This window comes from Mobula birostris, chromosome 1, assembly GCF_030028105.1.
Source record: "Mobula birostris isolate sMobBir1 chromosome 1, sMobBir1.hap1, whole genome shotgun sequence".
Lineage (NCBI taxonomy): Eukaryota > Metazoa > Chordata > Chondrichthyes > Myliobatiformes > Myliobatidae > Mobula > Mobula birostris.
Genome location: NC_092370.1, coordinates 55,077,898 through 55,090,955, shown reverse-complemented (window position 1 = coordinate 55,090,955; position 13,058 = coordinate 55,077,898). Strand labels below are relative to the sequence as shown.

Below are 13,058 nucleotides of genomic sequence, written 5' to 3'. Positions count from 1 at the left end.
GAGCCAAAGCCTCACCACTCTAACACTGACCCATGCATACAATGGCTGTTCTGCTCGTCTCTACCTTATTTGCCCTTACTAATAAATCATAATTCAATGGACCGCAGGAAAAAGGCTGAAAGCCGACAAGTTCCTTTTAAAATCTAACTCACAGACCAGTGGGTCACCTCCTCTCTCAATCCCAATTCAATTGGGCCTCTGGATAAAGCCAAAAGCCCGCAAACGCTCATTTTAAATCTCCCTCCCCACCAACCACCATCCTTGTGTTCATCTTGTATCATAGATAGGATTGAATGCAACATGCCCATTTATCTGAATAACATCTGATATTTGGTGTATAATAATCCAATCCTCAGCTACCCCAATGGATTTCTTGACGTGGTGAATGAGATAAGAAGGTGAAATTACCATATTCTGAATTGTGTAGAGGTGGAAGATCATCTGTTCATAAGTCCTTTTATTTTAGGTTTTGTTTTCAGAAGAGAAAGTGAAAGAATGTACAATTTTCAAGAAATACCAGTTTGACTCCTCCATAGCTTTTAATATTTCCAGCTAGGTTTTCTGCTAGACTTTTCTCAATCCGAAATCATCATACAGCTAATGTGTCAAAGATTCAAGAAAAACTACAATGCAGACAGCAGTTTTTTCCACATCCCCCCCACCCCCCCATTCAAACAACAACAGTATATTCAGGAGACTTCAATGAAATGGCTAAATTCTTGACAGGTACAGGCTACACCATCCCTGCGAAAAGGTTATCATAAATATTATGATGTGAACAGGGACCAGGTGGATCTTCTGTTGCAATAGTTTGACACATTAGGTAACCTGAACAGCTAAAATGAGAAAAGGACTGAGCAATGAGTTAAGGATGCTTGCGCACCATGAGGGGAGAATTATTTCTAGGTCACAAGTGATCAAAAGAACAGAGCTCTTTGTGGCCAAATGTATTATGCACTCAATAAAAAAAGAAATGCCAGCTGACACTGCAAGGATTTTCAAGCTACAGTATTTCAGATAAGAATGAAGGATCAAAAACTGTCTGAAGATTTAATATTCTTGATTTCTATTTAAATAGTGATTGTTTTAAAATTGTAACCTCAATAATTTGCTAGCAATGAGTCAAGTTTAGCACCAATGATTAAGTGCAGGCCAAGTGCTTCCATCTGCGCTAATAGTGCACTTTCATCCACAGCCACTTTAATTGCTGGTTTTGCAGCAACAACAAGACCACCTGTTGCAGGCAGGATGCCATTCAAACCATGGTACAATTTGAAAGCAATGAGGTTGAGCCTAAAAGAGATTCAGTTAAGTTAAATCTTTAAGGATGCTTCTTCTGTTTGTCCAAGGGAATGTGAATGTATTCTGATATGGTTTATCCTCTCATACTCCTGATTATCTTTAGATACCCTCTCAATAATTAATGGTGGGACAGATGGCTAAATGTAGAAAGAATTGATGTTTAGAGACATTACCACACCAGGAGGGCTGAATTAGTTCTACAATCCTGCCTGTTGACCCTCTCAAACTCCTACTGGGTTGAGCAGGAATCTAGCCCAGAAGATGTAAAGGAGGTACAGGAATTCCAGTGAGAGGTGTCACAGTATTTTCTTTATGTGGTTGTTGCCAAATCCCTCAGTTAAGCTTGGGATTCAATTTCTTGGTTTCTTTTTTGCTGTACAATGCATTTAATTTTGTATTTCATTCATACAGACTCCTTCAAAAATCATTCATTCTAGAAATTGGATATTCTTAAATCTTTCTACTTATAACTTTAATTCTTATTTCAATCACCTAACCTTGATTTTGTAACAGTCTACTCAGATCAATATAATTTATGACTGACTGTGATTAACTATCAATTTTGTTCACTCATGCATCAATCGATCTATAAATATTGGCCAAATATATTTCATTTTCCAAATTTCTCCTTTAAACTTTCACTACTACTCTTAATGATATTTGCAGAGGATCCAAGACAAATAGGTAATCTATTGAAATGGACATAATCTTCAAATGTAAATAAGAAAGCTTTGTAAAGACCATTTAAATATAAGTGGGATATCAATATAAATGGTAACAAAGCATTTCAGTCATTGTTTTTGTAATTAAGTTTTGATCAAATCACAGATCCCAACCTCCTTTCTCCACAAGGATTATATCACAGACTCTGACAATTGTTTTTTTTTGTAAGAATGAGATCATTTCATGTTCATACATTACTGTGGAAATAAAGCTTATTTTATACTAAAGATTGTGTAAGATAACATGCAAGAATACTCGGAAGGTTCACTGCTTGAGCGATTAGTGCTTCTTGATACTGACATAAAATGGCAGCTAAAGATTCTACACTGGCAACGAAACATCATCAGTGATAAAAAAAACAGGCTAAGCAAAATGCACCAATGTAGGTTTATCAACTATTATCTCACTGTAGTTTAGTGATAACTTATGTGATAATAGTGGCTTTAGAAGTCTTTCATTGTAGTAAAGTACTTTGGTAAAACATGATATACACTGAATGCTAATTCTTCATTTTTGTACTGATAGGTATTTTTATACTGCTTCATAATAAATTGAAATCAAGAATATAGTACATTGAAACATTTTGGATATATAATCAACTAGCATGCAACTTAATTTTGTCTGGAACCATACCAGTTAATGGAACAATTGTCAAAAGGTCTGAGACACAACATATTGATTTATTTTTTATCTTTTTAGCTGTAGACTGACTTTCAGTGTACTTCCAGCAGGTTTTTATATTATTTCAGATTTGCACCTTTCTCTCTTTCTTCCATTTACAGAAGTCAATACACTTGAGTAAAATTTCCTTACAATGCCCAAAACACTGTTATTAACCTGCCAAAGAGTTAACTGTTGCATTAAATTGATGATAAATATTATATGAACACATCAACAAGTACATAAACTAATAAAATTCATCTCTAATAATACATACAAACGTACAAAATGCTGGAGGAACTCAGCAGGTCAGGCAGATTTTATAGAAATGAATAAACTGTCGATGTTTCAAGCTGAGACCCTTAGTCAGGACTGGAATAAAATTAATCTTTATTGTGTTCAATGTATTACTTACTTGTATCATAAATGTACTGCTTGTTTTCATACAATAGAATATGCTCTGTTCAGAGTGTTCTTCAGACTATCGATTTTACTGCTACTGAAAAACTTACCAGATTCTGATTAGTAAGTATTACCCTATGCTGGCAGGTAAAATGAGGTGGACCCTGGTGAAAATGTTCTCATAGGGTCAGTGATCACTATACGATGTGCACTAAACATTTTTTCTTTTTGCATAATATTTACCTCGAGATTGCTTCAGGCTAATGTCTCAATAATTTCTACTCCTTTCGCAGGTCTTTAACACAAAGGACTTGACTAATGATCCATAGACAAAATGAAGCATTTGAATTTATTCATTAATCATTCATCTCCAGCTCATTGAAAACTTTAAACTTCCACAAAATTAAGATAAAATACGAAGCATGGTAATATGCAGGCTGCTTTTGCTACTCAAAACTATTGACAAGCGTTAACAAATAGCCACCAGGTAGAATGTGTAACACCATTATACATCTATACAGATTGGTACTACATGTATAAAGTTTCAGTGATGAACTGTAAAGTTATTAGTTAGGCCTGAGCAATAGACAGAAATCTGGAGAAGCGTACAGTCACTGTCAACATCGCCAGTAATTATTCTCTTTTCCAATTAATCATGACATAGATTAATTATCAGATGAGGCAAAGCCAATTGCAATCAGTCACCCAAAGCTGAAATTAGATCATTCCTGACAGCAGCATGAAAGTCACCTGTTTCATTGTTATGGATTTGCTGTAAGTAAAAGAAGACAAAGCATGATGGGAGGTGACTGAGCTGCAGTCCATACAAGTGTGAAATGGCAAACAGGTGAATGTCCAATTACACCGTTACTTGAACTGCATGACTTTTCTTGTCTTTGATTATACCACCTTGGTTACACTGTTTGTTTTCAATATCTTCCTTTGTCTCACGAGCATCTGCCAAAGAGTGTAGGAAAGTAGACATATGCTGAATGGATTTTGACATCTCCCCCTGTTAATAATAAACAAATATTGTCACTGATTACTGATCAATTGAGAAATTAACATTACAGTTACATCAAATGTGTTAGAGCATTCAATGTATATGCCAATTTATTTCTTCAGATTTTACACAATATTAATTTACATGGAGATACTAACCATATCTGAGAAACAAAAGTCAGAATTGATCTTGTATTTTAACAAACTGGTGCATTATCTAAGTGACTCGGCTGAACCAAATCCAGTCAGGTATAAGATCTGAGAACTAATTTCCTCAGAATTTCCGTTTGTTCAGAAGGTCTGTGACTTCCATGCAACTCTGAAACTTGCAGCTATTTAAGGAGGTAAAGGGTTACAAGTGGAAACATAAACAATCAAAAATCACATTCTAGTTGTCAAAGTACATTGTGGTAAAGATATAGCAGAAAAGACTTTAGCTCATATTTTGAAGTGTAACTACATGAACAACTTTAGTTATTTTACATGATGTAAAGGCATAGGTTTTGATTGCCGCATATGAGAAATTATGCAATATTAAATTGTAAATGCATATTTTTTCATTAAGAATCATCATGAGACCCACAGCCAGAACAAAGAGAGTTATTATACTAGTTTTGCATATTTTCCGGCTCAATCTGCATTATTGTCTTAAAGGGTATGTGAGATAATTTGTTTGCAATTTAGTAAAATATTAATAACTTGTATTTATATATCACCATTAATGTATCAAAGCTCTACATTTTGTATCTACTTTTGAGTTGCATTGCTTTTCAATTAATACTTTGTTTTATGCAAAAGGCAACCTTTACAAATTTTACTAACATATCGTATCTCAGATTTCATATTTATAGAAAATTATCTAATTAATCTACATACCTACTATCTATTCGTGTGCTAAATGAGAACTTGTGTGCTTTCAAAGAATATACAACATTTGGAAGCTTCAGTAATCCATCACACACACTATAAATCATCACAGCAAAATTCTATTAGAAATTATGATTTTTATTTCCTCAACTTATTTTAAACCAGAAAAGTTCTTAATAATAATTGGTGATTCTTGGGGGTAGTATAATTGATGCACATGTTACAGTAGGATTCTTCATTTAATCCTAGTGTCTGTTGGTGGAAATATCACTTAAGGCAAGAAGTCAACATGTTTGAGAATGTTTGTAATGCATAGATGAAAAAGAAGGGCAAAATGGTGGTTTAGAAGGTAGGCTTCCATGATCAATGGACCAGCAACTGATCATGATGTTGGGTGTTGTCTGTATGGAATTTGCATGTTCTCACTGTGACTGTACGGTTTCTGCTGGATCCTCCAGGACATTCCTACATCCCAAAGTAGGCTATTAAACTACAGAAAATTTGCCACTGCAACCTCAGAGCAGGATTATGACTGCATTGCTTGTGCCTATCAAGATAAATGAAGATTTTTTATATGCCTAACTCCTTCAGGAATGCAGTTGAAGATGTTTCAATATTCAGTTGTTGATGACAGGAAGTAAACATTTTCTATTCAAAGCATTCATATTGTGCACAGCTTTGTGAGGATTGTCATGTTTTTCAGAGTGCTATTTTTTGGTTGGCAGCTGAATCTTCCAGGGAACTGCACACTGTCGTGTTTTTCCTGATGAGGCTGTAGGCCACTTGGGGTTGGTGAATCAACAGCTGTATCTTGCAAATCAGAGGAGAATTTAGGATGAAGGGCAAATGGAATGGGAGGAGGGTGATAGAGCAAGTATGCCCACTCATCTTCAATAGTCTCAATCCCATCATTGACCAGAGATGCTCTAATTATTGTTATGATAATGGGAACCACTCTGTCCTCTAATGGTGGCTTGTGCTGAATGTAAAATGATACATATCCTGCATAGACTTGTTGCTGCTTGTGTTATATGTGATGCACAGTATGTTGCAAGATGAAGGCAGTTGTGTAATTGAGTGCCATACAATGACTTTGGTGATGTGCCTGCTATAGTTAAATAGCTGGCAGATTGTCTATGATGTACCTCCGTAAGGTTTGGAGAACCATGAATGTGTGATGATTGTTAGCAGGTGGATGACTGGGCTAGAGTGCATTGAGCATGGCCAGGTTGTAGTGGTGTGGGAGGTAGGATACACCAGCCAAGTATGTCTTCCATAGAGACAGCCACAAAACAAAGAAAACCATGGAACCTATTAACATCAAACCACTTCCCCACACAAAAAACCAAATCACACAAATGGCAACAAAAAAATGAAAAATGCGGAATATAAAACAAAATTGAAGTAATCCATATTTAGTTCAGCTCAGTTCACTATCTGCAGGCCACCCCAATCAAAACTGGCGAAAGTAGCAACAAAAAAGGAGTGACCAGAGACCAGATTCATTTCGAAATGTGAACTGCAGAGTCCAATCCACAAACTGCGTTGATTAAATCTTTCCTAAAACCTGGAACTCCAGCACCATCCTCCGACAGCATTGAGGGAGAGAGGGACCATTTGAACACAGGCAGCTTCCTCTGGGAGAAGTGAGTGAGAAGAGGAGAGACTATCACACACAGGCACCTCCTTCCGACAGTTTATCTTCCGCACTTGCCTCGGTGATTTCAATCTTCCTCGCTGCTTTAATTGGTGAGATCTACAAGGAATGGAGTCAAACATGGGCTCTTCAAGCCCGCTTGGAGCCAGCAAAGCAGCAGATTGCTCAATTAGCCTGAAAACACATCACTAAAATGTAGATCACAGGCTCCAACAGTAGCATATCAACATTTGAAAAAAAAAGATTTAAGAGAAGTGGAAGAGGTAGTTCCGTGAACCATCTGGAGGATGTTGCCCTTGGTCGCATTGTTTGCTGGCCCCTTTAAGAAGTGCAAGATGACAGGCAGCTTGAACTGTTGCTAACCACCAACAAAAATGGCCCCATAGTAATGTTTTAAAGTAGTCTACACGATTGATAGCATTGCTAGGATCTTGAAAATGTCATCATGAATAGAAGCACAAATTTCAGACAAAAACTATGGTCGAATGGACATAGGGTAACCATGCAAATTGCTCCCAAAGCACTTTCCCCTGAATTATTCAAATGTATCCTTTTAGTATTTATTTAATAATGTTAAGATGGGGATCTTACACTGCTATCCTTTACAATCACAGATTAAATAAAGATTTAAATACAAAATCTGAACAGAAATAGTGAAAAATAACTCAAAGCTAATGAAGAGTTTTGTTTTTTTTATTGACATTAATCCCATCATTTTATTTAAATATTCTTTATCCAGACATGCAAGCCTTGATCATTTCTGCCTCCTCACTTAGAGTCCTTGTAGTTAAAGTGGTTCACATTCTGGAGGAGCAAATTTGTTTGAACTAATGCAATTTTTATGATTATCACACTCATACATTTTTCAATAAGGCAGCAAGTTAAAAATTACGTGGGCAGTGAAAACGGTGGGAAACTATAACATGCAATGCATAAGTGGGCATCCAATCCATTCACTGTGCCCATCCAAAGGTAGTTCAGCAAATCTTGTGAGATGCATCTGTGCACTCCAGAACTTTCTTATGAATTTAAAAGTAGTTTCATGCAATAAAAACTCAGCACAAATTAGACAAGGTAGTCAGTAAGATTTATGATGTCCATTAACACCGTTAGACTTACATAAGGGATTATTGTATCTATTTAAGTGTCAGTGTATTATATCACAAAGATGGTTTCAATGTTCTTGTAGGTCTGTTGAAATTAATAACTTAATTCAATGGCACTGGTCACATAATTTTTGTGCATTCATTAAGTAAAATCCCTTCTTCATGTTAATTGGTGCCCAAATAGGTATATGAACCTCACATACATAGGTCATATCCTGAGAAGCTAAAATATTACAGTAGACTGTTCCCCCCCCACCCCCGCAGAATCTATTGAACAGTATGTTAATAAGGCAATGGTAAAAAAAAAGTAGATATCCTTACAGCTCCAGTGCAGCCATATTGTGCAAGACTATCTCCAGAACATAACAGAAAAGATCAAGTTATCTATGTGACAGAGTTTTAGGTCAAGGACAACTTTAATTCCCACCAGAAGTATAGACATGCTGTATCCAGATAACAAACAGCTCTGGTTTTACAGAATTCTGTAAGTCCTTTTTGTCCTTAAGTCAGAAATTATATAAAAATCGCTCGATACAGTAACTATACTTCCACAATATTGTAATGAATGTCATCAGGACACATAAGACTGATAAGAAAGAACAATTTCTCAAAGTGGACAGTGAAAGGAAACTAGCTCTACCATTTAAGGAGACAAATGTATGTACATACATTGAAGTTTTATGGGATTTTCTTCCTACATAGAGGTGTCCATAAATTGGGCCCATGACTGTACCTTCAAAATTCCCACTCATGTTAGCTCAACAAACATTTGAGCAAACAATAATGCTCAAACTCCTGACTGAACTGCTGAGTATTTTCAGTAGTAGTTTGTAGTAGTTTGCTTTTGAAGCTGAGTCTTATCTTCTTGGAGCTGAATCCATTGTGTGTACTCTGAGATTCGCTCTATTACATTGTAGAAATCAGGTGGGTAACAGAATACTTCCCACTGCAGTTCCAAAAATACTTAAGGATCAAACACTATTCAGAACAGAACAACCCATATCTCTCCCTCTCTTTCCCAGCTCTCTCTTTTTTGAGGATCTAATATATTGATGCAATTACAAGGAAGACACAACAATGGCTATATTTCATTGGGAGTTTGACGTGAATTGGAATGTAACCAAAGACACTCACAAATTTCTATAGAAGTACTGTGGAGAGCATTCTAACTGTTTACATCACTGATAGAGAGTGGCCACTGCACAGGATCAGAAAAAATGCAGAAAGTTGTAAACTCAGCCAGCTCCATCATGGGCACTAACCTCCCCAGCATCCAGGACACCTTCAAAAGGCAATGCCTCAAAAAGGCAGCATCCATCATTTGGGGCCTCCATCACCAAGGACAAACCTTCTTCTCAGTACTACCATCAAGGAGGAAATACAGGGGCCTGAAGATGGAACAGCTTCTTCCCTTCCACCATCAGAGTTCTGAATGGACAATGAACCCATGAACACTACCCTCTATTTTACCCCTCTCTTTTGCGCATACTTATTTAATTTAATTTTTCTTTTCTGCTTATTTATCTATTTGTTTGTTTAATAAGGGCCCTTCTTGTACCTTCAAGCCACACTGCCAGCAACCCCCAATTTAACCTTAGCCTAATCATGGGACAATTTACAATGACCAATTAACTTACTAACTGGTACCTCTTTGGACTGTGTCATATATATTTAGGCTTTTCTCCTTTGTCTTCAAAAGTATGCATGAGTTACGTGAATGGTGAATACTGGGCTGCTTTTCCTTGTACGCTGGCCTGTTATGAGATCTGCCTATTAAAGCGGATTAGGACTTTCACTACATTTCCATGTGTATCCAGTCATCTTTTTGTCTGAGGGTTAAAGTTATCTTCGGTCAATCAACCAAAAGTGCAGCAAGTAAGCCATTGAAAAACTGCTGGTTTCTAAATTATATCTGTTGTTTAAATTTTAATCCACGCAACATAATCTTGAAATGCGATTGTAGTCCATTTCAGAATTAAGCCTCTATTATTTCAATTCTTTGTAATTCATACCAACCAAGTTACTTACTCAAAATGAAATTGTATATTCTCTTTCTAAAGGTGCTTAAACAAGTTATATTTTTCTTTAAAATAAACACCAAATTTGTACTCATTAAATATTTTACTATGACAACATATTTCAACCTGCTTCATTCCATCCTATAAAAGCATACCTGAACTATCTTACTTCCAGCAAGCTGTTTTCCTTTTATTGACAATGGCTGTTCTTTCATGCTGCATTATTTTCAAAGACAATGAAATGTCAAACTCCCTTTTGAAACCACATTGATGCTACTCAACATTTTAGCTAAGTTGCAAGCTGAAAGTGAATTGCATCTCCAGCAGTGAATTGGCTTAAGGCACTTATCCTACAGCTTTGAATTATCAGCAGCTTTTCTCCCTGGCATTTAAATCAGTACTACGTTGAAAAAGAGCAATTACAGATAAAAGCTAAACAATTTAAATATTCACAGGTTCTTTCTATAATTCGACATTGGTGTGGTTCAGTGACATATATAGTTTTTAGCTGAATGCAACTTTGGATTTTATTAAGGCTTTAAAAATGTGCAGCACAATACTGAATAAAAGCAAATCCATGTGATGCTATGATAACCAATGATAAGCAAAAGATGAAAGGGATGAAATTGGTCCGTTCTCTTTTCCTTTCTATGCCCATATTACCAGATCATCAACCACTGCTAATTAAGGGGATGGTCACCAGGTACAGGAAGCTTGACGAGATCTTCTCAATTTTGGTAGGAAAGTTCCAATGGTGTCTTTCCATTGCTTCATAGCTGAGAGTGTCATCCAACAAAATGAGTCTGAATCAGATCTGTATTTTGTTACTCATCTTCTGTCTATTGTCCTATCACACTCATTCTGTTAACAATTATGCATAATAATCATAACTGAGACCAATGCTAATTCAACTGATTCAGCTGAGATCTGTTTTAAGAATACAAATCTGTCTAATGAATCTTTTACAAAATCAAACTATTACATGATGTACTGAATTTATATGAATGGTTTACAGTTGTTACCATTTCTAAAGAAACTATCTCATTGGAAAATGGGAACTGGCCTGTAGGTATGAGGCATCAGTAGATAACATGGCAATATTCTTTCTGAGGAAAAATATGAGGTCTTACATGTAAGTAAGTAAAAGTATAAAAGAGGAATAGATGACAACAAATAGACTATTTGTGACATAAGCTACATACTTAACTTACTGAGTCTTAAATTTTACAATTATTTTCCTGCTTTGCGTATATCCTTTATGTATTCCAAATGCAAACGCTACCAGATCTCCAAAAGAAATTTATAGTCTGGTTTGCAGTTTGTCATATTAAAATGAAATATAGACATAAAAATATAATGATGTGAATTCATTTTTAAGCAAGCCAATGTTTTTTTAATGACATACTAACTTTCCTTTTTAATATTCTTGTTTTAGATATTTTAACCACCTGATATAATGAATTGATACTTTCATATAAATATCTACTTTTTCATTGATGGAAAAGGGAGAAATTGAATCTTGTTTTGATCAGGTTATAAAGGTATTATGCCTAAGGCTTTCTGATTTTACGAAAAAATGATTTCTTGTGAATGCTAAATTATTAACACGTTAACATAAGTGAATGTAAAGCAAAGTTTCCTGATAGTTTTCATAGTCAGCAACATTATATTTGAAATAAAAATAGAGTAGCATTGCATTATTTTTCTGACTACCAGGCCAAGTCAGTGCTGGCAATTCAAAGACTAAATTATTGATTTTACACACCAATAAATTCTAATGAGAAATAAAAAAGTACAAAACATTTAAATTGATTTATAAATATTTCTGTGCTTTAGAAACATTTGTACTATTCAGCAAAATATAATAGAGTAGTAAATATAACCATATTGATAATAAATAAAGATTGCTTACTGGAACAAAAAAGTATGGTTCATTGATTTAGTTTTTTACATCAACTGCAAATTGAACTGTACTAATAAACTGTAATGCTTGTCAGAAGTGTTGGCCCATCACATAGATAGATGTAACAGCATTGTATTGATAGATCTTATGCTTTTTTATGTGTCAGATGTAGTTTCTCTGGGAATTTCATTGATAAGAATTTGCAGTCTGTGAAAGGATTCAAGATCAGAGGTATACCTGAAAGGATTCATAACTTATCCTTATATAATATAGGACTTTCCTTCCCTTTCATATGTATTTTTTTCTGATTTCCAGAATGCTCAAGATACTGAGGTTAGGCATTTACTGAACCAAGCCCAAAAATTATATAAGATCATCTAATTCATATGTTGCCATATGTTGGAATGTAATTTTTGATGGTACTCTTATGCACACATCACCATAAATGTAGAAGAGAAATAAACAATAGTATAAGCAAGGAAAAAACAGCATTACTCCACCTTCAATGCTGGTTCGAGACATTGTAACAGGGACAGCTCTGCTCAAGTAGAAACTATTCCATAAACTTTGTTGAAATTTTATTAATTATAAATTTTAATAAGAGTGCTGTTTGGTGCACAATGATGGAAATTTATGGATTTATCTGTTATTACTGTAAATCAGTAACATGCATACCAATATTCCAGTGTTGGTGCTTCCAAATAATTCAATACCAGTGCTATTGAAGAACAATGACAAATGGTTGCAAGTAGTAGCATCGTGTACAGTAACTCCACTCCTCTTATAAACTAATTATGGATAGCAAATTCAGTTAGCATGAAAAATATTTGTGCATAGAAATCAGATTTTGCTTTTTAGTGGGTGTTGCTTTGAGATCTGAAGTCCATTGTGAAATTAGGAAAATTAGCAGTAAAAATATATTAGAGTGATTGCTGCATTAAATCATTACTTATGTGTTTTTTTTAAAATTGCAGCTTCCTGCAGAAATTACTGCAACTGCCACTGGCAATTATGAGAAGTAGGTCTTAGCTGTAAAGCCCCCTTGCCATGGCAAGTTTGTAACAAAGAGGATTACTGAGTAAGTGAGGGATAACATATGTCTTCACTGCATTCCCTATCTCTACCCTTGTAATCACTGGTGCCACTCTCAGTCACAAGCTTATGACTCTGCAGACATCATAGAATGGATTTCTGCCACGCATAGCTGCAATAAGAACTGAGAGACAAAGCAATAATTTCTGAAGCATGCAGAGCATCAAAATCTGGGTAAGCGGAAGCAGAGAAGCACAAGTGGATGTCCTGTGTCCCCCTAATTCATACCACTTTAATTACTTACCGGACAGTTTTCTCCTTGTTTACTGATGTTTATAAATGAAAGGAATAAATGGCAAATTATTGCTCCAATTACTAATGGTAAG

General features: G+C 35.4%; 1 protein-coding gene across 8 annotated transcripts in view; it reads right to left on the bottom strand.

Annotated features, from left to right (window-relative positions):
- Positions 1 to 3,280: 3,280 nt before the first annotated feature.
- The window catches only part of ccdc178 (coiled-coil domain containing 178), a 365,844-nt gene continuing 356,066 nt past the window's right edge, over positions 3,281 to 13,058 (bottom strand). For all 8 annotated transcript variants that reach the window (XM_072259449.1, XM_072259707.1, XM_072259587.1 and 5 more), the window contains one exon: positions 3,281 to 4,099. In XM_072259449.1, coding sequence (XP_072115550.1) covers positions 3,947 to 4,099 — 153 coding nt within the window. In that variant the 3' untranslated portion in view covers positions 3,281 to 3,946. The remainder of the gene's footprint in view (positions 4,100 to 13,058) is intronic.